The 24,258-nt window shown below is 36.3% G+C and overlaps 2 protein-coding genes across 3 annotated transcripts; both read left to right on the top strand.

The window, feature by feature from the left end:
- Positions 1 to 5,099, top strand: atpaf2 (ATP synthase mitochondrial F1 complex assembly factor 2). Its single transcript, XM_053511732.1, has 8 exons — positions 1 to 331; positions 427 to 471; positions 1,339 to 1,487; positions 1,593 to 1,690; positions 2,322 to 2,402; positions 2,518 to 2,630; positions 3,756 to 3,871; positions 4,222 to 5,099. Exons 1-8 carry the CDS (start codon positions 205 to 207, stop codon positions 4,357 to 4,359), a joined length of 867 nt encoding a protein of 288 aa, XP_053367707.1. The 5' UTR covers positions 1 to 204; the 3' UTR covers positions 4,360 to 5,099.
- A 478-nt stretch (positions 5,100 to 5,577) lies between these two features.
- Positions 5,578 to 23,826, top strand: tom1l2 (target of myb1 like 2 membrane trafficking protein). Of its 2 annotated transcripts, XM_053511349.1 has the most exons (15): positions 5,578 to 5,661; positions 6,307 to 6,391; positions 7,525 to 7,603; positions 7,705 to 7,854; positions 9,513 to 9,647; positions 9,778 to 9,924; positions 10,014 to 10,130; positions 10,358 to 10,491; positions 12,656 to 12,704; positions 13,481 to 13,646; positions 13,722 to 13,842; positions 17,417 to 17,492; positions 17,816 to 17,875; positions 18,781 to 18,817; positions 19,057 to 23,826. In XM_053511349.1, exons 1-15 carry the CDS (start codon positions 5,610 to 5,612, stop codon positions 19,209 to 19,211), a joined length of 1,563 nt encoding a protein of 520 aa, XP_053367324.1. In that variant the 5' UTR covers positions 5,578 to 5,609; the 3' UTR covers positions 19,212 to 23,826. The 2 variants fall into 2 exon arrangements, with proteins under 2 accessions (XP_053367324.1, XP_053367325.1); XM_053511350.1 differs by lacking the exon at positions 17,816 to 17,875.
- The last annotated feature ends 432 nt before the right edge of the window (positions 23,827 to 24,258 follow it).

Raw genomic sequence — 24,258 nt, 5'->3', positions numbered from 1 at the left:
TATGACGGGAAGGTCAATGTGGAGGTTTTAAACTCGTGTTGTGAGATTTATACAGTACGTGTTCAAATAATTTGTATGTGCTTAGAGTTAAAAGTCTGATCTTTAAGCCGAGTCGTGTGTGTGTTAGCTTGTGATGTTTAGGGCTATTCTTCATGATTAGCGTTATAGGTCATTGCAGGAGTAGTTCATGTGGGTAAAGCAGCGATGTTGCAGAGTGTGTGTAAGTGTCACCGGCAGGTCTCTGGAGCGCTGCTGTCTTTTACTGCGCGATCATTAGCATTAACTTCACCAGCGCACGTGCAGAAAGCTCTGTACGGAAGTGCTACAGCAGGTGAGGTCCTTAGATCACTGTGTGTGTGTGTGCAGTCAGGTAGAGTGTGTGAGTTTCTTATGCTTTAGGTTTATTTATTCTGTCCTTTTTAACAGAGCGTAGGAAATTCTACCAGGATGTCAGTATCTCTCAAGGTGAAGGTGAGCATCTCTTAAAAATGTTTTCATCCATAAAGCACTTTGTATTACTGTGTACAGTACACTGCGTGGACTAACAAATTAACAAAAAGTCTTTCTCACACGCTAATAATTAATTTTCCTCCATTTTGCATTAATTACAGCTGTCGCATTGTTTCCATAAGCTTATGCATTTACATTACATTTATGGCATTTGGCAGACCCTTATCTAAAGCGACGTATTTTTATTTATTTCATTATATATCTGAGCAGTTGAGAGTAAAGGGCCTTGCTTACGGGCCCAAAAGTGGCAACTAGGTTGTTGTGCGGTTTAAACCTGAAACCTTAATGCCTTAACCACTGAGCTACCCCTGTCACGAAATAAATTTTTATCCAGAGTTGCATTCATTTCATAAAGATCTCGCATTGATGATGATAAGAAAGTTGGATTGCTGCTAAAGCATTCTCAATGGGGACTAAGTGTGAGCCCAATGAGTTCTGCTGTCATCATCTTTTGAATCTGCTGGTGCCATCGGGATAGGGGAAAAAAAGCATCAATGTGATAACCTGATCATTCAGTATATTCATCTGACCTCATTTTTTGCTAACCTTGATGCCAGACAATAAGTTGATTTTTCTGTAACAGAGTAACATCTTTGTCATGACCATTGGATATGTCTTCTAACATGGTGGTTTAAAAAATCATACTAATTAATATAAATATTAATCACTGCAGTAATTGTCCAATGGAAGGCTCTTACCCATTTGCTTATTTAAATCCAGGTAGTGACTTTTTTTTCTTTGCGCGGGCAATGTAATAATGCATTTAATTATTGAGTATCTAGCACAAGCATGTTGTCATGGCTTAATACTGGTTGTTGTCTGATACAGGTAAGCTGTTTGAGATAAACTTGGACAGGAGAAAGCTAAAAACTCCAGGGGGAAATCTTTTTACTGTGCCCAATGAAGCCCTGGCAATTGCTGTTGCAACGGAATGGGACGCTCAAAAGGACACACTAAAATTCTACACCATGCATCTAGTAAGAAACTTTAATGAAACATAGATTTTTGAGATTATACTCGGATCATTTTTTTTGTCTAATAATATGTTAATGTTATTATTATTATTATTTTTTTTTTAATAGACGACTCTGTGTAATACAGCAATTGATAACCCAACACAGCGAAACAAAGACCAAATGATCGCTGCTGCCTTGAAGTTCCTAGATACTGACACAATTTGGTATGCAAACTGTGTGCCTTTTATCATTTTCAGTTTAAATCGTTGTAAGACCTAAGATCTGTAAAAGATATTTATATAATGAATTTATTTATTTATTTCATGCATAAAATGATAATTTGCAGGGAACATGCCAGTTTATCAAAAAAAATATATGATTGTCTGTAACCTGACCCACATACAGTATACAGTACCTGTCATGGAAATTTTGGCCTTAAGACAAGGCAGTCAAACTGATGCATTTGGTTGTAAATAAAATGCATCAAATGACAAAGACCCTGTCACATGAGATTAAATTCTATTAACACATCTGTGATCTGTGTCTCCATGGTCTATGGTAAAGTGTCACCTCCTGATCGTGCCACGGTGATGGAATGTAACCAATTCCTTACCATATTCTTTATGTGCTCAGGCCATGTAAACAGATGAATGGTTCACTGTTTGTGAAGAATAATGGCCTAAAAGTCATATCTCTCAGATCAAATTATCCTAGAAAACACGTACACAGTTAAACAGAAGAAAGGAACATTTAACTCATTATTAACACACACACATTGGAACTAAAACTCATACTGAATAAATGCATAAGAAGTAATACTAAGTATTAATGAAATTTGTTACTACATCTCTTCAGTTACAGAGTAGACGAGCCTCCAGGACTTGTTGAATTACAGAAGAATGAATGGGACCCTGTTATGGACTGGATTGAAAAAAGGTAACCGTCTATGAATCATTGTTACAAAGACTGTCTTTGCATGACACAAACAACTACTTGCATGTACAGAGAAAATTCTAGTCTGCTAAACTGTTTTATGTTTGTATACTTTTAGGTACAACGTTGTTATTGGGTCATCCTCTAGTATAATGGGCCCGCAAATCCCAGAGGAGACCAAAGAAACATTTCGTCAGCAGCTTAATTCTTATAATTTGTGGTCTCTGACAGGTAAAGATACAGTAAATATATCTTTCATGTCTGAATGTGTTTGCATGTTTTGGTTTTTATATCTGGAGTGTACTTTTTAGTGAGGCAGCTAACTGTGTGGTTCTCATGTTTCTAGTTGTTTGTGCAAAAGGTTGCTGAGTCATGTTTGTTGTACTTTATGATGTGATGTAGTGGCAGAAGTTTGTGTTGTCAAATTAGTATTTGCAGTTCAACATCGGGGCCCGTATTTACAAAGATTCTTAAGTTTAAAAGCTGGTCCTAGTGACAAAATTCTAAGAAAATTCGTAGAATTATGACATTTTTGTAGAATTACCCCTTAAATTTAGGATTAAATCTTACTAAAGATAAAAATGATTCATTAAAATTTCTTAGCCCTAAAAACAGCTCCTAAGGTAAAAATTGTTAAGAGTAGAGAGGAGGACTTTTAAGAGGGTTAAGACTTTCTATAGTAGAGGACAAAATGAAGGAAAAAATAAATATTCTCCAAACTCTAATCATAAAGCTACAAGTAAACACTGCAACTGGTAAGTGGTGAGCCATTTTGCTCTCATCAATCTGAAGTGAATTACAAGTAATAAAATCAGTACGGTAAATAAATGTAACTTAAATATAGTAACTACTGTGTGAAAATTGGTTGCTACAAAAGTAGAGATATTTTCAACCTCTGGCTGTTTAATTAGCTTTAAGATATTTAGGTTTTTGTTTTTATCAACAAATCACAGTTCTTAAATTGCTGCATCATCCCTAGCAACAGGGTTAACCACACCCCCTCACTACGATAAAGGTTTTTGTGCTTTTCTTACTCAGAGATGCTCAGAGTAGTTTGTGGTTGTTTCAGTTGGTTAGGTCTAGGCTCAGAAATGTTACAGTATGTGGCAATAACATGAAGTCAGCTGATGACCTGAATGTCCTGAATAAGCAGGTTATCAATCTGTTGGACTTTTTGTGAGTATGGTTCCGGGAGCATGAGGAATTATTTTCACACATGAATTTTCCACCATACCGCACAAATCAGACTTATCTTTGGCTTGGGCAGTGTATCTATTTCTTAGTATAAGGTACACAAAATCTTTTGCTCTAGTTGTTAAATTAGCAAGATGTTTTAATACACTTCATTTTCTACAGGATTTGAGTATGTTATCTCACAACTGAAGTCATTGATTCTGTCCTTCGGGCTGATTGACAGACATTTAACAGTGGATCATGCAGTTCTTTTGTCACGACTAGAAGAGGAATACCAGGTATAATTATCATTTGTCAATGTCAAAATCAATGTCATTTAGTAGGATTACATTGAAACATTAGATATGAAACATTAGATATGAAACATTAGATATGACTAAAGTCAAAAAATGAGGAGATATAATGTTTCTAGGAAGACATGGTAGAGTTATATTTTAAAGTTTATTTTTAATAACCCATCACACTCTGTGAGCAGCTGTCTTTCTCACCTCATCAGTGTGTAAGTCTCTGTTAATAATAAAAAAAGCACTGCTTTTAGTTGGACTAAACATGTTTAATAGCTGTTGTTTTTTTAGTGTTTATTGTTTGTGTTCTGCTTGAACATGTATGTGTATGTGTTCACGCTTAGATCCAGCGGTGGGGAAACGTCGAATGGGCTCATGACTATGATATGTATGAGCTGCGGGCTCGTACGGCAGCAGGTGCCCTGTTTGTGCATCTGTCATCAGAAAGTTCAACAATGAAGAAAAAGCTGCTGCAGGACTGATCTGATCACTATACAAAATGGACAAAATCCATCTTCTCAGCATTTTATAGTGATATCGGTGTTCTATAATTTTGATCATTAAAACAGAATTTTTTTTCTGTTTGAAAAAAACTGTTTGTTGTTGACATTCTCAGCATATTTAAGAGGTTCTAAGCCTATAACCAATTTCTCTGCAGTGGGTTTTTGAATGCATCTGTGAGAAGGCAATGACATCTGCCCAAATGTTTTACACTATTGTCTGCAGGGAGCACGGCGGCTTAGTGGTTAGCACTGTCACTTGCACCTCCAGGGTCTGGGTTCGATTCCTGCCCCGGGTCTGTGTGCTCAGTTTTGTTTGCTATGTTCCTCAGTTTTTGCTCAGTTTTTTTTTTCTGCAGTCCAAAGACATGCAGATGAGGCTATTTGGCATTTGTGTAAATGTGTGTGCCCTGCAATGGATTGGCACCCCGACAGATCTCTCATCCATCTGAAGAATATACCAGTAGGTGGATCAGTTATTTTAAGTTGCCCATAAGGGTGTGTAAGTGCATGGGGCCCTGTAGTGGACTACACAGATTGAATGAACACCTGCATAAATAATTTCGGAACACCTTTCAGTAATCTTGTTTCCAATATATTATAAAACTGTTTTTTTTTGGCTCCCACCTATTCCCTGATTTTCTGAATCACAGTGTTCCCAGTATACTCAGTATACACAAAATACATGTACTCAATGACCTTGTACAGAATAAAGTGCTTACTAAAAATGGTGGTGTTATGTCTTAAGTTGCCTACTCATTCAGTATGTTCTAATAATAATACTGTAAAAAAAACATATGTTTGGAACTGAACAAACAAGCTCCTTTTTTGATGTTATCTTTTCAGTTAAGGTAAAATATTAGCTAATTATTTGTAGCACTGCGCATGCGCCACGTTCATGCTATCAGGTACTATAAACGTTCAACAGATAAGTAGGCTGTGAATGTCACCTAGTAGGAACAATTATCTCTGTTATCTAGATAACTAGAGTTCAAATTGTATTAATATTATATACATAGATATAATAAATAAAACAACATTGAAGACTGCATCATTTATCCACCTGCTGGTTTGACCCTTTAAAGCGTTTAACATTTGTTTTGTGATGAACAGGCCTTTCGACCAATAAACACATAATCTAGTGTTTTCTCGTCCAATAGGACAGAGCGTGGGCGGGGCTTTAGAGTTTACTCCCTCGTTCACCGTTAGTCGATAGGATTGTTGTTGACAAGATGGAGTTCTTGCTGGGAAATCCATACGGCACTCCGGTGGGACAGTGCATTGGTATGAGGTTAAATAAGAATTGATAAAACGTGGTATATCTCAGTTATGTTATATGAAGAGGTTTGAGTCGTTTGTAGCGTGTCAGTTACGCTGGGTTACGTAGCAACATACGAGTCCTGTCTAATACTCTTACTTATCAGCGTTATAACGTTCATAGCTGTGTCATGAATAAATGCAAGTTAGCCTTTTATTTATTTGTTTATTAATTAATTTGTTCATTTATTTGTAGATTTAATGTTTTAACTGAAGTATTGTACGCTGTCTCTGAGCTAGCTCGCTAAATTAGCTGTATGCATGGATGAATATCACTGCTGTTTGTGTTCTCAGTGTATGAACTGGATTTATAAACGATAATGAGAGAAGAAATATCTTCAGCTAAGATTCAGATAGAGGATGAAAATAGTCTTGCTGCTGACGGGCATCACTGCCCAGTCCTGCCCTTTACTGAGCTAGCCTAGCCCTTCTGTCATTTAACTAATGCTGTCTGCTCGTTTAGCTAGCTACCTTCAGTGACTAAAGTTTAACAGATTTTTACACTACGCTTAACATATTGCATGATTACAGCTTCATAGCCAGATATATCGATATTATGTCAAATCCTTTATCTTTTTTTATTTTAACTTAGTGTTGTGTTTTCTTTTACAGAAAAAGCTACAGATGGCTCCTTACAGAGTGAAGACTGGACATTAAATATGGAAATATGTGACATCATCAATGAAACAGAAGATGGGTAAGAAAAAAAATAGAATTAGAAAGAAAAAGATCCATTCTTCCTGGTTCTGGTTTATTTAAACAGTGCATGTTTCTAAAAGTAAGATTCAGCGAACACAAGGTTTATGAAGCATAGGCATACTAGAATGTCATTTTGAATCCAGGTGCATTTATGTTGTTGCTATTGTTGTTATTCTGTATCTAATGGCTGGTGATTGTGCAGTGGGTGGGAATTAAACCCAATTATAATTCAACTAAATGTCTGATAAATATGATATTGCATCCTTCTAATCTACTTTTGAACACAACAAAAGATTTTTTGGTGTTTGTGCATGGAAAACGTTTTATGATGCTACACGTTTGATTAATGTGGTCAACATTGGAGTAGGTAAATTGTGCCATTTTAGAAGTATCCCTGGCTGAAATATGTATTACAACCCCCTGGTTACTGTATGTGATGATACACATGGCTGAGAAATTAACAACAGCAAAAAAAAAAAAAAAACACTACATTATATCTAGATCATTTGTAATTCTTGAATTGGGTCCACTTATACTCATAGATTTAACAGCCACTGCAAATCAGTATGTTATTGTTACTAATCGCCGTTATTCTGGGATGAAAAATTTGCCCACATTCATAGGGTGGAGAATGGTTTGATGAGTATAAAAAAAGTCAGGAAATCCATCTATGGAAGTGACATGTTAAAAAGCAATCTCCTGTGCACCTTCTCCTGTTCGTCACATTACTAATGCACTATGTACACACCCGTTCAAATGACATAATAATAAAATAAGAAATAATAAGATATTAGCAACTGTGTATTTTGTGTCGGTTTATAACATTGATAATATATTAAGAGCTATTATTCATACAATTTTTATCAAAAATATAAAGTGGATAATACACACATTTTTACACGTGTTTATACACAAAGACCAACTAAAATAGGAAAAAGGAACAACAGATTGCTCTGATTGTGCAGTAAATACTGTATATGCTTTAGCCTGCAGATATGTAACACAAACGTGAACATGAGCAAACCAGTAATTATATCTAATTATTCTGTTTGTTTGCAAGTGATAGGGACTGCATATCAGAGTTACTACAGTACTTAATGTAGACATGCCTTTTCTTTTTTCTGATGACAGACCTAAGGATGCCATAAGGGCTGTCAAAAAGAGACTTAATGGAAATAAGAATTATAGGGAAGTGATGCTGACCTTGACTGTAAGCATATTTATTTTATTTTTTATATTCAAGATAATTTTTTATTCATCTATTCACCTTAGATTCCCCTAATCATGACCCATTTTCTCCTCTGTCACCAGGTTCTTGAGACATGTGTGAAGAACTGTGGTTATCGTTTCCATGCTCTTGTTACAACCCGTGACTTTATTGATGGAGTTCTGGTTAAAATTATTTCTCCTAAAAACAACCCCCCAGCCATCGTACAGGATAAAGTGCTTGCCCTTATACAGGTGCAGTAACTTAATACTCATGAAGATGAAGATATGATGCATTTGTAATTTGAAACAATGTAAATGAAATATTGACTGGGAAATATTGAGATGGAAGGATCAGGAGAGCGTCTGGTACTGCTTAGTTACGAGAAGCCCTGTAACCAAGGAGACCTGGCATGTGCTTTGTCCCAGGGGTTTCCAACAATCGCCACGTACGATCTGGTTACCTCGAGCATCTCAGGTGTCTGAGGCCAGCTTGATCATGTCTGTGATAGGTTGGTGCTCTTTATAGAGCTGCAGTGAAAGCTGGAAGAGCTATGTAAAGATTCTTACAGTACTTTAAGTAGCTGTAATTGAGTAAAGTGTAAGAGAGTATGCTATTTTTTTTTCCTGTTTCTCAAAAAGAATTTTCCAGAACTTTTAACAGAGCAGAATAAGGTCTCACATGACTTAAATTTTCTTATTAAAGCAGTGCTGAGCGTTGGTTAATAACAATATTGATAAAATAATATTCAGCAATTTGTCTATTGATATCTTGTGTTTTTCACTCTGGTTTTGTAATGATATATTGATTTTAAATGTTAAAGTCCTGTTTTTTTATGTAGTTTTTATTGCAATTATACTGATATGATTGAAATTATATCTGTAAAACCCAAACCTCATTCCAATTGCTACCTATAATCAAGATCACAGCATCTACTGTCTGTTCCAGCGAATATTTTTTTTTTAATTACATTTATCTTTAAGTACAGCACGCAATGTGGTGACTAGTTCATGTATGAAAATGATTACTTATGCTCCCATGCTCTTTTTTATAATTTGAGTGCTGGAATATGGCCCTGCCATTAGAAAAGGAAAACAAATCTATTGATATGATAACCTGGTCATTCAGTACATTCAGGCTGACTTAATTTTATTGCCACATAACGTTGCTGAGCCTAGATCTGATTAACTGGAGCAACCCCAGATTAAAAAACTGCATCTGGAGGTACAGTCCCCACTATGCATGATGGCTGCATCCCTTAATGCACTTCCTTTCTGTTGCATCGATGGGGTCAGTCTGGACTCATTAGACCACATTTCCTTTTTTCCATTGTGCCATCTTTATGCTTCCTAGCAAATTGAAGCAATTTGTTTCTGGTTACTCTTAAGTCTTGGGTAAGTTTTATTAGTCATGTGGTTTTTTTATGGCCATAATGGCAACTGCTTTTTTTAAACTAGGTACTGTAGGTTAAGTATACAGTTAAACTTTTTGGTAGTTTGGAAAATTCCCTAAATTGTGCCAAAACAATAAAAGTGCACAAAACCGTAAAATATACAGATTAAATCACGTGGTAAATTATTATTAACTAAGTTTTTTAGTTGGTGGTGAATTTTAGTAGTTGTGTCATTTCATAATTAAGCAATATCACATGAGCAGAAGTGCTTTTGTACTAAATATGATCATGGCTGTAGTCTTGAGTTATTATTAATAATAATAATAATAATAATAGTACTAGTAGTAGTAGTTAAAAATTATTTTATGTTTACATGTAAATAGCTTTATGATCATGTGTTTTCTGGTTTTAGAGAGGTTTATTATTCACTGATTAAGAAATGCTATGTATCATTTATAAAGCAGGGTTAAAAATATTGCAGTCAATAATTATTAACGTTCTGTATGCTCTTTGTCTCAGGCCTGGGCAGATGCTTTTAGAAGTAGTCCGGATTTAACAGGTGTGGTCCATGTCTATGAGGAAATGAAGAGAAAGGGCATAGAGTTCCCAAGGTCAGACCTGGAGACCTTATCACCCATCCATACACCACAGCGGGTGAGACTTTCTGTTGACCTATTTGGCAGACATATGACAATATGTCTACTGTATAATATTACAATTGCAGGTTTAAAAAGTGCTGTGGTCTGCTTGTAATCACTTGGTGGTGGTGTTTGTCTTGTGTCAGTTGCAGAGTACCTCAGAGGGGGATCCAAAACCCAGTGCTCCAGCTCAGCCAAAACCTGTCCATGCATACCCTGCTCCTCCTGTCCACACCTCACCTCAGGTTCCCAGCATGCACATGTCTGGACCTATCAACCCAACCCCAGAACAGGTAGCCTGCATCCCATAAAACAGCACTGCCAGAGTAAGTGCTTGTGTTTAGAATGCACTGACATAATTTACTGGCTGTTTATTCTGAAGATTTCTCGGCTGCGCAGTGAGCTGGATATTGTGCGTGGGAACACCAAGGTGATGTCTGAGATGTTAACAGAAATGGTGCCTGGCCAAGAGGATCCATCTGATCATGAGCTTCTGCAGGTAAGTCGGCTGACTCAGCTCTTTTTTTGTCTTTGTATACATGCTCTATTTGAGCAGTTTGTTTTATTAGACATTGAGCAAGCCTAGATTCCAAATAATAGACATCAATTATGATATTCTCCAATTTTTCCTATTCACTGTGATCTAGGTTTTAAAAGCAGACTTGGTTGATCTGTGAGTTCCGTGCTTATGTTGCTATTGTGCTTTCTTTCATATCTGTTGACAAGGAGCTGAACAGGACCTGCCGGGCCATGCAGCAGAGAATAGTAGAGCTCATCTCCCGTGTGTCCAACGAGGAGGTCACAGAGGAACTGCTTCATGTCAATGACGACCTCAACAACATCTTTTTACGATATGAGAGGTATTAATTATTTATTATTATGGCTGTTAAAGCTATATACAGTTAAACCTTGGATTGCGAGCATAATTCGTTCTGGAAGGATTCTTGTATATCAAAACACTTGTATATCAAGGGCTAATTTCCCCATAAGAAATAATGGAAACTGACAATTTATTTCACAACCCAAATGTTCGTATAAAAATAATTAATACAAAATTAAAAGTAAAAAAAAAAACAAATGAACTTGCACTTTAACTCTGAAAAGAATCGTGGCTGTAGTGATTGAGACCAGAAAGAGGAGAGGAGGAGGAGGAAGGGCGGGGGGGGGCTACTGTGTAGTATGAGTTTTACACACACACAAACACTAGGGCTGGACGATATGGCAAAAATTTATATCACAATAAATTTCTTAATTTTGGTCGATATGATATAATTCCGATATCGATATGGACAATATTAAAAAGCCTCAGGAAAAAACTGCCAACACACACAATGGATGTCTATAATACCTCCAGGCTCCTCCTATTAAAATTATATATATATATATATATATATATATATATATGTGTGTGTGTGTGTGTGTGTATATAAACAGCGCACGCACACATACACACTCGCCTTTACAGCCCCCACCCACCCCCAACTCCTTTCGGGTAAAGGCGAGTGTGTGTCTATGTGTGTGTGAAGCACGTGCGCACACACACACGCACACACACACACACACACAGCCACCCCCAACTCCTTTCGGCTTCACACACACATAGACACACACACTCTCTGCCTTACACACAAACCCCGCTCTGTCGCGAAACATGAGAGGAGAGGAAAATGGATCTTTACCATCTATGAGACTTGCTTTTGCTTTATACACGCGCTGTACAAACACGCTAACAAACACAAAATTAAATATGTTTCACACACACACACACGTGGTCACAGTGTTATAGTAAACAGTACATGCGTGCACGGATGTTGATTATACCAGTGAGAGACAAGCACTAAGACCCAGCAGGGAAGACGATTACCTACAATTCCGCAGTAGTGATGGGATTTATGGCTCTTTGAGGGGATCTGGATCTTGGCGATCCGTTCCTTTTAAAGAGCCGTTCAAAAGAACTCTTTTAAAATATTAAGTCAGTTTTAAGAAGCCAGCTTTGGGGATTCTCAGTTTATCCTGGAAATAATCACTGGGATGAATGATGGGGAGAGATTTTTAGTCAAATAAAACTTAGATATCACACACCAATATCTGAGTTTGAATTATTCTGAAATATTGATTATTACCTAATTTGTCATGTGTGGACTATATTTCATAGGGTTGCACAACATCCCTCTGCTTAGACAGTGACATCACTATTATGGATTTACCTTTAGTACAAAGTGTGTGTATGTGTAAAGCTACAGTACGTTGACTTATGTTATTCATACAATGCCTACTCACAAATAAACATCAAAAACAAAGCCGGCTGCAATTTTTGTGCAAAACAGCTTTTAGTTGAAAATTTCTATAGCACCCCTGCGCTGGGTGTGCCCCTCCCCCATAACTGTTCTGTCTCGAGGAGAAGCTAATTTGTGTGCATCTGTGTGAAACGCGCATAAAAAATAAAATAAAATTATGAGCCGTTTAAAAGAATTGGTCGTTTGCAAACGTCACAACTCTATTCCGCAGCGCAAGAGAGAAAAAAACTGTTGGCTCATATATTCAAATGTATATCAAAATATCGGAAATGTGTTTAAAAATCATATCTATCATATGAAAAAAATTCTATTGCGTTATATATTGATATCGAATTATTGTCCAGCCCTAACTCTCACACACACACACACACACACACCAGTTTAACGATAGAGACTCTCACTCACACAAAAGCGTGCACGCATACACAGACCAACTTTCCGACAGAGCCAGAGAGAAGAGAAGAGGAGGAAGGAGGCTGCTGTGTAGGATGGCACACACACACGCATACAGACCAGTTACTGAATAGAGACTCTTGCGCACTGAGACCGAGCATGGGAGACGATTACCCACAATACTGCTCGTATTTCAAGACCTTGCTCGTTTACTCGTCTTGCGAAACACTCGCAGACCAGGGTACATACAATCCAAGGTTCCACTGTAGTTTAAATTTAAATACTTAATAAAGCTCTATATACCTTTATAAATGTTTATCTGTGTTATACATAGATATGAAAGGTTCCGGTCTGGTCGATCTGTTCATGGTGTCAATAACGGGGTAAGTTGTGTTGGTTTTTTATTATTTTTTTTGGTCTTATTTTATTCTATCTTTCAAGTTTAACAGTAAACAGTTAATGATAACAGTAAGACGAAGACTAGCAGCTAAACCCATTGCAAAGCACAAGTACACATACCCTTCTGTGTACACATACACTACTGGCAATTGGTGAAAACACCAATCATTCTACATAGCATGTCTTTGGACTTTGGGAGGAAACTAGAGTGTCCGAAAGGAGAGCCACCAAGCACGGAAGAACAAGCAAACTCCCCACACACAGACTTAAAACGAGAATCACACCCCATCCATTAAGGTGCAAATCGACAGTGCTAAACATTACACCACCATACCGCGATTCAGTGTGTTTGTTCTTATTACTCTCATTGTTGTATTTTATGGGTATTGGTGGCTCAATGGTAGGTTTCTCGTCTGCCTGGGAAGGAAGGCCTGGGTTCAATTCCCACCCAGTGTCGAAACTCCAGCCATTGGATGCAGAGCCCAGATAAAATGTGGAGGGTCGCGTCAGGAAGGGCATCCGGTGTAAAACTTGTGCCAAGTTGTTGTAATCAGGTGATCCACTATAGCAACCCATCAATGGGAGCAGCCAAAAGACCAGTCCAGTTAAAATTTTCCAGGCAAAATTTTCAACTAATCAAACATCAGCATTTGCTGCCTGATTTGTTATCAGTATGTAAATCCTAGCCCTGTAATGTGTTATTTTCATTGTCCATGTAGTTTTACAGTGTTTCCCTTCCTATTCATGTGTTAATGTTAAGGTCCTAAGTGAAGCCACAGACGACAACCTGATTGACCTTGGGCCAGGTTCTCCTGCAGTAATGAGTCCCAGGATTAGTGGCACTCCTCCTTCCAGCCTGCCGGCCTCAGTAGCCCCTGCTCGCTCTGCATCACCTGCCACACTTTCCTCTCGACTGGCAGGCCTGGGTGAGTCTCAGTGCTCTTATCTTTACCTCCTGCATGCTAACCCCAATAGTAACACTTGGAGATATGTGTTTTCAGATGTAGGAGCCGACAGTGTCAGTGGAACACTGAGTTCTCTAACTCGTTGTCAGCCACTATCAGATGACTTTGACATGTTTGCCCAGACCAGGAGTGGCACGATGGCTGATCAGAGGAAGAAGTAAGACCATTTTACAATTATACTTTATTATTATGTGTTTATATCATTTTTTTTAGACAAAAATTATAATATTTATTAACAAAAACTACAATTATGTCAGTATGCTGCAATCTAATGCAGTACAGATTTATTCACAATGTCCTTACCTTAATAGATTTTTATAGTGCTTAGGTCTTTTGTTTTTTCTTGCATCTGTGCATCTGACCAAGATTCTTGTGAGCGCATCTCTAGAAAGATACCGAGTGAATGCTTGTAGGAATTAGATTGAATTATCCTTGTAAACCACAGATACAGTATGGTGAACTATTTAATATTGCAGTTGATCCAGACAAGGTCTGCCATAAAGCATGGTCAACAAGCTTAAATTGATTTTATTTAATGGCTTTGTTGCTGTTTGAAGTATATTTTAAGAGAATTTGAAACCAAGCCAGCTTTGTTGGTTACAGAGGCATAAAATTATAATTGTTCCAATAAAGTTTTGTTGCTTTTGCAGTGATTCTCTCTCACTCTAGTAATTTTACTTAGCTTTTTTTATGCATTTGATTTAAACTCCCAATTGAACTATTGTAGTAATCCTATTCAGTTAATCACTTTAAATTAAAACACACAGCAGCTCAATGCAACAAAAAAGTGACCTTTGTGACTTTGATTGTGGCATGGATGTTAGTGCCAGGGCTTGTTTAAATATTTTAGAAACTGCTGATTGCCTGGGATTGTCACACAAAGCAGCCTCTAGAGTTTACACAAAATGGTGCAGGATGCAAAAAAGCAAAAAACAATTACTCTTTACAACTATGGTGAGCTGGAAAGCATGTCCGCATTCACTAAACAGTAACCCTTAAGGTGGATGATCTGTACCAGTAGAAACCCGCTTTGGGTTACCTTCCTGTCAGCCACAAGCGAGAGTCTGATTCTATCAAACAAACAACAAAAAAAAAAGCCTGGTCATTTCCTCAATCTTCAGTTGTCTATTTTGTGCCCATGATAGCCCCAGATTTTTGTTCGCGGCTGACAGGAAAAATCTGGTGTAGTCTTCTACTGTTGTAGCTTATTCACCTGAAGATTTGATTTGTTGTCTAATCTTTTCTGTTGTAAAAGATGACTCTTCATGTTAGTATAGACTTTCTGTCTGGTCTTCTCTAAACAAAAGTCCTCTAAACAAAGTGTTTTTATTTTTGTATTTCTAGAGCCAGGATGCTTAAATCCAGCCTTTCAGGGCGAGTGTGTAACACAGTTTTGTGCTTATTCTGCTTAACCATAGCTGATTTAACTAATCGGTTAATTGCCATGTATGGTAGGTGTTTTGTGGGCTGGTGAATTACAAACTGCTAGATAACACACTGGCCCACAAGGACTAGTTATGTCAACTCCTGTTTTAAGGACTGTTGTGTGTAAAATTTTCATAAGATCAGCAGTTTCTGATATCCTCAAACCAGTTCATCTGGAACCAGCAACCATGCTACAAGGTCAAATTAACAATGATGACATTTTTTCCCATTCAGGTGTTTGATGTAAAAATGAACTGGATGGAAGTGGATGGTGACATTTTATGAATCGTATCTAGCATTTGTTTTTTCTTTCTGTGGGTCAGTCTAAATTTCAAAAACACACCGCAGCACTTTAGCTTTGTCCTTTTGCTCAGTTTAGTAGCTCGCATCTACAGCCAGTTGTAACAACCAGGGGTCAATCCAAATAACAGGTCTTATGTACACCTTTGTGTACCAGGGGCGCAAACAAAATGAAAATTAAACTTTTAATAATCGCCTGTAAATAGCCATGAGAAGTCCTGGAAAAGCATCTGGTCAAGCTCTTTAACTTTTTTTCTTTCTTCATCCGATCATCTTGTAAAGAGGTATTTTAGCAAAAAAATTACAGAATTTTTACTCATATTTAGCTGACTTCCCGTCAATCACTATTCAATACATTAACTAACAATCTCCTGACCGTTAATAAGACTTGTTGAGAATGGTTCAATCACATGAGCCCAAATATTTAAAAACAATATTGATTCGCTAAAAACAAAAGTGGGAGGGTTCAGGGTACAGAGTGCTGTGCCCCCAGGATGATTTGAAAAAATCGAATTAGAGCTCAGTCTCAAATCACATGCTTTTCAAAAATTTGCGTGCCTGCATAGACACTCGTTTGTCTGGCGCCCCGCATACACTAACACAAATGTAATACAGTGTAGATTTTTTTTGGTAAATAAATTATATTTAGAAATACAGCAGAATATTGTGACTAAATGACTTTATTTCATTATTAAAATAAATAATTATTATGTTAAATAATTAAATTTTAAGGTAGCATTCTTCTCTACCACCCCTTATTGATCGGCTGTTGTGTGCTGTATTTCTAATTATTTAAATTATAAATTGTACCGCGTAAGCGTTTCCCAAAGTGAGATGCTGAGGCCACCTAGTGGGTCATGATCATACTGCAGGTGGACTGTGAGAGATCATATACAAGTGAATTAATGAATTTTAAAATTAAAATGAGAAATTCTTAGAAATAAGAACCTAGTATGGCATCATCAACAAGGAATCATAACTTATAATCATACTTTTAATGCCAAAAGGAAAGCTGTTAATGGAGAATCATCATAAATTTTTTTGCTGTTCAGTATCATACAGGCTTAACAGTTTTACATCGAAAGAATTATTATCTTGCACTGCATTGCAGGAGGCCCATGAATAGAAATCTATAGTTATATAGAGAAATACTTCTGAGTGTGAGTTTTTTTTTTTTGTGCTGATCAGATTGTGATTAAAGGTTTGGGTGGGCTGCAGGAGGATTGCAAATTGGGCTGTGGCCGCCTTAAGTTTGGGACTGGCTGTTCTGTACATACAGTTTATATAAACAGAAGTTCTGGTTGGCCTGTCGCCAGTGTTAGTTTGTCCGTTGTGTGTGTGTGTGTGTGTGTGTGTGTGTGTGTGTGTCTCACAGGCATGTTACAGGTGATCATTAACAAATGTAAAAATAGGAGCATCATTAATGTTTTTTTATTTTTTATTTATGTACTTTTTTAAAAGATGTATGTAAAAAAGGCAAAGCCACAGTGTATGTAGTGTATTTAAATTAATGTACATCAAAATCACAATGCATTTTAGAAACTATATTATTCTATATAATGCATGTTGTATGTGTACTGTACATGTGTGTATATATACAGTAAAGCAAAACACTAATATTATATAATATATGTTCATTGGAATTTCTCCCAACTTTTGACTAGTAGTGTTTATTTGAAAATTAATTTGGATTTTCTGGAAAAATCTTTCAAATGAACACTACTAGTCTAAAGTTGGGATATACAGTAAATGAAAGAAAAAAAAGAACAGCACCAAATGATGCACCATCACCCCACACATGATCATTTTAGTACATTGTAATATCATTTGTCCTGATGTGTTCATTCATGAACAGGGTAGAAAAATTATAACTTTAAGCTTTTCATATGCTTCACACCATTTGCTGCATTATGTGGCAATTATGTTTGTGAGATCAGGCATATATCAGATAGACATGTAATCTCTTTCACTTGTTTATTGTCTTTTCTTTATTGTTTAAATTATAGTCCACCTTTTGAAGACACACAGGCTGCAACTGGAGCACCTCCTACTCTTGAGCTGAGACAACAGAACTCAGCAGGGGTGAGTGTGTGTAATAAGTGTGTGTTATCCCTTTTTCTTTAATATATTTTTTTTTTGTTATGAAAAAAAAATTACTTTTGAGTATATAATTTTCCTAAATGTAAACAAACTGAGAACTGTAAAAGTTGCAGAGCTGTTTCACAACACACCTTTTTTCTGATGTGTATTTTGGATCAATTTAGTGTTTAGGCAGAGGCATTGCAGTTGTTTTCATTTTAAGCAATTTTGTTAAATTGTTTTATATATTTTTTTATGTTTTATGGCTTTTTTTGTTTGTTTATTTTTTGTTGTTTGTTTGGGTTCTTCATGACTTCGACCCATAGTTCGCTCTTGACCAGTCCTCTGTCATGGATGACATTGAGGAATGGCTCTGTACTGATGTGGTGAGATGGTTTTGTTTGTTTTTTAATTCCATATTTTTGCTTCTTTTTGGGTGCTGCTTAACTTAATTTCCTGAAAAGAAATATGCTTTGCTAACAGTATATTTCTTTTCGTTTTCATCTTTGTTTAAACAACCAGCTCTGTCTAGCAACTTCACTAGGAGTCTTGTGGCCCATTAATTGCTTTTCATAAATGTTTACTTTTCATATGGACGTTTATGGATATTCTGTGAAACTGCAGTAAACAAATTCCAGCATTTGGTTTACTAATAATTACACATTTGTCTGCCAGTTTCTCTTTGCTTTGGCTTTTTCTTAACTGGATATGGGGTGAATTTTAAACACGATCATTAAGGCCTTGTTCAGACTGCCAGCCCAAATCTAATTTTGTCATATCCAGATTGGAATCAGTTTCCTTTCATGTAGTCGAAAAAATAAAACATTAATATGAATATTATTATTTTATATATATACTTTCTAGATAGTTAAGCTGATGTGCTTAAGGATGTCACAGTACAGTAGGTCTTTTTCTGTTTTTGCCTCTAACCGATGAGTATGTAAAAGCCACGACCTTGAGTTTTCCGAGCATCTAGATCAACAGTGTTTTCCAGAAGAGATGCTGGCTTAGCCACAGTATGGAAACAGAGAACAATAGATAGGATAACAGTCTATCAGATTTGGCCTGCCAGTCCCAACAGAGGCAAATCCGATCTTATCTTTTTCAAATAACATTGTGGACAGTCAGATAAACAAATCAGATTTATCTGCAGTTTGAACAAGGCCTAAGACATTGTTCTTAGAAAAATGCTCATTGATGTTTGTAGCTTGCTTACGTACATCACATGTCTTAATATCAATGCTACTTTAATTTCTATTTCTTTAAAATATTTTCTTTATTTCTTTAACAGAAAGGAGATGAAGGTGAAGAAGGCGTGACAAGTGAAGGTATACAAATCTTATTAGCATGAAGTAAAGTGACATATTTATCCACAAATGTGTGGTTTTAGTTGCCCAGTAAGATGAGAGGCAAAAAGGCATAAACTAGACCAGGCTAAATCATAAAGCTCAAGCAGGAAATGGTTAAAGATTTATCAGGCAAGTGACAACAGCTTTGAATCATCACACACTTTGTTGTTGCATGTATGACAGCGACTCTACCATTGCCTTGTCTCTTTCTCATTCAGAGTTTGATAAGTTTTTGGAGGAGAGGGCTAAAGCTGCAGAAATGGTCCCCACACTTCCAATGGCACCCATTGCAGATCCAACCAGTGCAACTAGCTCGGCTGTAAATGCTGGGAAAAAGCCAGATCGATCTGAAGACTCTCTGTTTGTCTTGTAGAAAGATTGTGAACAGTTGGGTGTGTGTTCAGCCCCCTGTGTGTGGTAAGTCGTTGGTCCTGCGGACTCAGTGGCTCCCCCGTCTTTCCTCTGCTTCCCGCATAACTACACAATCAACACTACGGTGGCTGCCTCCTATGCAGTTTGTTTTCGGCGACTAGTTTTTTTGAAAGGATCCTACATACAGACATTTTCATAAGCTTAAAAAAAAATCACAATTTAAGTCTAAGAATGTAAAAGTTATTTTGTTAAGCAACCACATGTGAGGAACTAAGCAAGCTTAAATTTTAGCATTATGTCGGTAATAGATTTTATTTTATTTTTTTTGGCCTACCTTATTTAAACAGTTATTCCACAGCAGTGTTGTGTAGCTTACTACAACTAATGCATCTCAGATGGTTAGCAGGTGCTGCTAATACAGAAAGATGTAATCCAATCATCTTTTATTTTAGCTGTGTATAATGCTTGTGATTTAATGCACCTGAAGACCTCAGTAGCACAAACTTTAGAGTTAAAGGAAATGATAAGTTTTACTAATTTCTTTCTTCCTAGAAAGGTTTCACTCTAATAACAGTCAAGTCAGATTTATTTATTATATTAGCTAAAATGTCTATTAAGGAAAAATGAACAGAGAAGGGGGAAGTAAGACCATTTTGTAGTATATGTGATTTGCACGTACATGAACTTCAGAGACTGGTGCAGTTGAGTTTGGTTACATGAGCTCTGTTTTTTTGTGGACTACCTCACAAAGCTGTGAGAGGAAAAAGGGTGCAAAAGTGATGGTTAAAGCAGAAGATATCTTAAGTGTAGTGATTGATGAATGTTTTTGTGCTGCCTCAGGATAATGTGTGTCATTAATTTAGATGTAAAATGTATTTAAGAAGTCACAATGGGATAGATGCATTCATATGTATATTTAGTATTGTTTGCACTGAAGCAAAGATTGAGCTTTCGTTCAAATGCAAATCTTAGGTGTTGAAATGCTGCCTGTTACGCGAGTCATATTCCAAGTAAATAGAGTTCAAAGCTGATGGTGACTGCAAGGCAGGTTAAATTGGATTTCTTTCCCTCACACAACTACTGTAGAAGTGATGTCAATCTCAATGCTGTTACTAAAAAATAAAATGGATCTGCCTTAATGAACAGAAGTCATATGCAGCTAACATGTACCTACTTGGTTAAGTTTGTAAATTCTGTATGTTGAATATGCTGTTTGATACGTTTGTGTGTTTTTGTCGGGTGTGAATCACAGATGTGTGCCGTTTTATTGGACCAAACTACATATATCTGCTTATAGGTGTCCAGAAGAATAACTTGTATCATGGTCTTCTTCATGGGAAATTAAGAGATACCCAACTGTATCAAAATGTATGATGCTTCCCAGCATGGCAGAACCAGAACTGCAAATCTGTATGCCCCTTGAGTAGAAAATCTGTATAGTGATATCAGAGAACACTATGAGTTGTCACTCAAAATATGCAAAAGGGCATCTTCTGCAATCTCTCCCAGCTCCCCTTTAAACAAAAAAACATGGCCAGGTGACATGGAAATCTTAAATCTAGCCATTAATACATTATTAATATTTTGTTGGCTTTTCTCTTGTAGCTTAAAGAGCAACAATTCATGTAGGCATAGTTGCTCTTAACAGATTTTTGAGCAGCACAAAGATGTCTTTCAGAAGGCCAAGGTCAAAACAGCTTTTCTTTAAATTGTTTTACTAAATTATATATATATTCTCTTAACAGTATTAATAAGTATAAATTAACTTAATGATTTATTTGTGGAACACTCAAAGGGACCAACAATCTGGCCTCTTTAAAAATTGTGAATTTGGGGGAAATTTTCCCTTTTTGGCATGCTTAAACGTGGGTCTATTGCAATCTGGAAAAAAGGAAACATACAAGTCATAATAATGGCAAAGAATTTTGTCGCATACTGTGCATTTAAACTTAGAGTGTCTATTTTTTTTTTTCCCTCTCTGTGTAGGTATTTACCTTCAGTTAACTTGAGTATATATTTTTTAGACAAGCCAAAGAAAGTTTTTGTGAAACAAAGTCAAAAATTGTTGTGCCAAGAACCCAAGCCAAGCTGGAAAAGATGTTCCTGGAATTAAGTTTAGAAATGTCCCTCACATTATTAAAGCCTGAATGGATAGTGGCGGACCATCATCTTTATTTTAAAAAATGTGATCAGAACAAACTTATGACAAGAGATCATTTGAACGATTAGAAATCACAGCTATATTTTATAGTAGCAGAAAAATTGGACTTGAAAAGGTCTAATGAGTCCAGACTGACCCTATTCCAGATTGATGGGCGTGTCATAGTAAGAAGGGGAGCGCATGAAGCGATGCATCCATAATGGCATGGTGGATAAGCCCTTGGAAGCAGTGTTATGATCGGGGGTTGCTTCAGTTGGTCAGGTCTCGGCTCGGCAATGTTATGTGGCAATAAAAAAAAGTCAGATGATGACCTGAATGTACTGAATGACAATTAATTATTTTTTTCTTCCCTGATGACACGGCCATATTCTAAAGAGTGTCTCTGGGAGCACAAGGATTCATTTTAACATGTAAAATTAAAGACATTGCTTTCTTAAATAAATTCTGTTAATTTTTTTATTTAAATTCCATACATTATTTCGATTTTGCTGTTGCAGCTTGGCAAATATGACTTGTTTCTAAAATGTGATTTTGTAATATTGTAATTTTGTTTTTTTTTCCCCCATCCTGAACAGAGTTCCTCCACACAGACTGTGATCTTTACCTCATTTTGAGTTAGGGAAAACCCTGTGCGTATTAATATTGTATTTGTTGTGTTCCGAGTGGCTAAACTAAAGAGAAGCATTATGCTGTCATAAAAACTATAATTTATAAAATAACGCCCTTCTTTAGATTCCGCTCTCTCATAATGGCAGGTAAAGTCTGAAGAGTCCAATTGTTCTGGACAAACAAGTTGTTCTCCTGGACACACAATCTGGACCTTAAATAACATGCTGGTTGGACATTCAATTATGGTTATAAATGTCTAGTAAGCAAATGGAACAGTAATGTGATGTTCGAGAGAAACAAACAGGATTAACAGTGTTAAACGTGACAGCAGTGATGAGGTCTAATGCAACAAAATAGTGGTTTCTGGCGTTTGTAGGATTTTGTTAGAGAATATGTTTTAAAATGTCAGGCTTGGTGAGATTAATGAAAAGTTAGAGGCAAATTGTCAGTGAGAATTCATGGAAAGAGGGAAATTAATATTCCATGAGTATTTATAACTGAGTAATGGTAAATTTTGAAGAATGGGAAACAACAATTTTCCTCTGCTATCACAATTCAACGTTAATAAGCAACAACTTATTATCAATTATTATATAAATGACAAATTTTAAGGTACCTACAGTAATTTTATGAATATTTATTTTCTGAACTTATATAACATCTGGCCTATGATGAAATCTTTTATTTATAGAAACACTAATTCATTTTATGAAAACAAATATGTGCAATTTTTGTGTTTAGGTGTTTTTTTAGTAGAATAACACTCATCAGCGTCTGCACTACATCATTAACCGTTTGCATTACAGTAGCCTATTTGTGGAGAATGTTTGGAATAAGTGATTTAATTTCTTTTTTTATTATATCACTATTGGGATGGTAAACTGAATGCAATGATCAACTTCACTTTGAACTTGACTTTTTATTTTGTTTAAAAGCTTGTGTTAATAGAAACCTGAGTGTGTTTGTGTTTTACTTTTTGGAAGCTGGTTAGAGCCCTTTGCACCTCACAGTTCAATGACCATGACTATCAGTTTAAAGATAATACAAATCATTTATTTTACTGCAATTAGGAAAAAAAATGTCCAAGAGTTAATTAAATGACTACACATAGTGGTCAGCACATGCTCTTTTTTTTGTGGGAAGGCATTTCTTTAAAATCACTGCATCTTCATAGCATTTTTATATAGATAGTAGTAGTTATTTTTGTCTGGATATGTATTTGAAGTGTTATGTGTCTGTATGAGCATACTCCCACTCCTGCTGCCGGAAACATTAATTTTATAGGGAGATAGGACAACTTGTAAAGAGATTTTGAGTGTATTGTATTCAAGGGTGTGCAAGGCACGGCTAAACCGCACATTGCTGTGTACTGATGTGCTGGTCTGTGTGCTTACTTGTTGTTATACCTCAAGTTGCACTCTGTTCTCTTTGACTCATGCATGTGCTAATCTCCAATAAAACATACCAAGGTGGTGACCTTTCAACAAATCTGCCTTTTTTTTTCAACCACTACGCAATGATGCATCAAATGTGTCCTTTTCTTTCTGTGCCTGTCTAGGAGATCCGTCAGAATTAGTGCCGACATGTACGCTCGAGCAGCTATTACTCTCCAGATGCTGTCTTGATTATTTGCTTAAAAGATAAAAGCCACTAATTTGTGAGGAATTAAGCTAATTAAGAATAAAGCTCTAGTGCTGTAGGCTGTTCAAATGTACAGAGTTACAAGAAGTGCCATGATAAAATCAAAGAGTTCAAGCAACAAAAAACTCCTCAAACTTAATTACATAAGTACTGAGGCTTTCCAAAAGTTAAGCCATTTCCCATAATGATAAATATTGTATGCTTTCTGTTTGCTATTAAACACACGGTGATGGACTTATTTTGTGTTTGTATATTTCTTGTCCTGTCTTGAAAACCAAAATATGGTATTCATCAATACTTCTATGTAGTTTTTGGGATTTTTATGAATATTCCCTCTGAATCGAGGTTATATTATTTTGCTTCTGTTTATAGGTTTAACACTCATCTGATTTTATTCTTTATTGTTCCCTAAGGTCATTTAGAAAAAAAATGCTGTTCCACTATACCAGTAAGGCACATCCATGGGTAAATCAAGTTAGAATAGGTTTAAACAATGCCATAAAAGAATTACAAAATTGATCTCAAAATTGCAAACTGGTGAGTTTCTCTCTGATTGTAAGAATTATATTATTATCTTTCTGCCCTCAAGTTATTGAAACAATCATTATTAGCACTCTTGTGTACATTACTCTCCAGT

Source organism: Clarias gariepinus, chromosome 14 (assembly GCF_024256425.1).
Source record: "Clarias gariepinus isolate MV-2021 ecotype Netherlands chromosome 14, CGAR_prim_01v2, whole genome shotgun sequence".
Taxonomy (NCBI): Eukaryota; Metazoa; Chordata; class Actinopteri; order Siluriformes; family Clariidae; genus Clarias; species Clarias gariepinus.
This window is presented reverse-complemented; position numbering and strand designations above follow the sequence as displayed.

What these genes read in the sequence shown, in the direction of transcription:
- atpaf2 (XM_053511732.1), top strand. Translation starts at nt 205, where the DNA reads ATGTTGCAGAGTGTGTGTAAGTGTCACCGGCAGGTCTCTGGAGCGCTG. An exon ending in ATGGACTGGATTGAAAAAAG is followed by an intron (nt 2,403 to 2,517) that starts GTAACCGTCTAT and finishes GTATACTTTTAG; the next exon opens with GTACAACGTTGTTATTGGGT. An exon ending in GACTAGAAGAGGAATACCAG is followed by an intron (nt 3,872 to 4,221) that starts GTATAATTATCA and finishes GTTCACGCTTAG; the next exon opens with ATCCAGCGGTGGGGAAACGT.
- tom1l2 (XM_053511349.1), top strand. Translation starts at nt 5,610, where the DNA reads ATGGAGTTCTTGCTGGGAAATCCATACGGCACTCCGGTGGGACAGTGC. An exon ending in CTGATCATGAGCTTCTGCAG is followed by an intron (nt 10,131 to 10,357) that starts GTAAGTCGGCTG and finishes TCTGTTGACAAG; the next exon opens with GAGCTGAACAGGACCTGCCG. An exon ending in ATCTTTTTACGATATGAGAG is followed by an intron (nt 10,492 to 12,655) that starts GTATTAATTATT and finishes TGTTATACATAG; the next exon opens with ATATGAAAGGTTCCGGTCTG.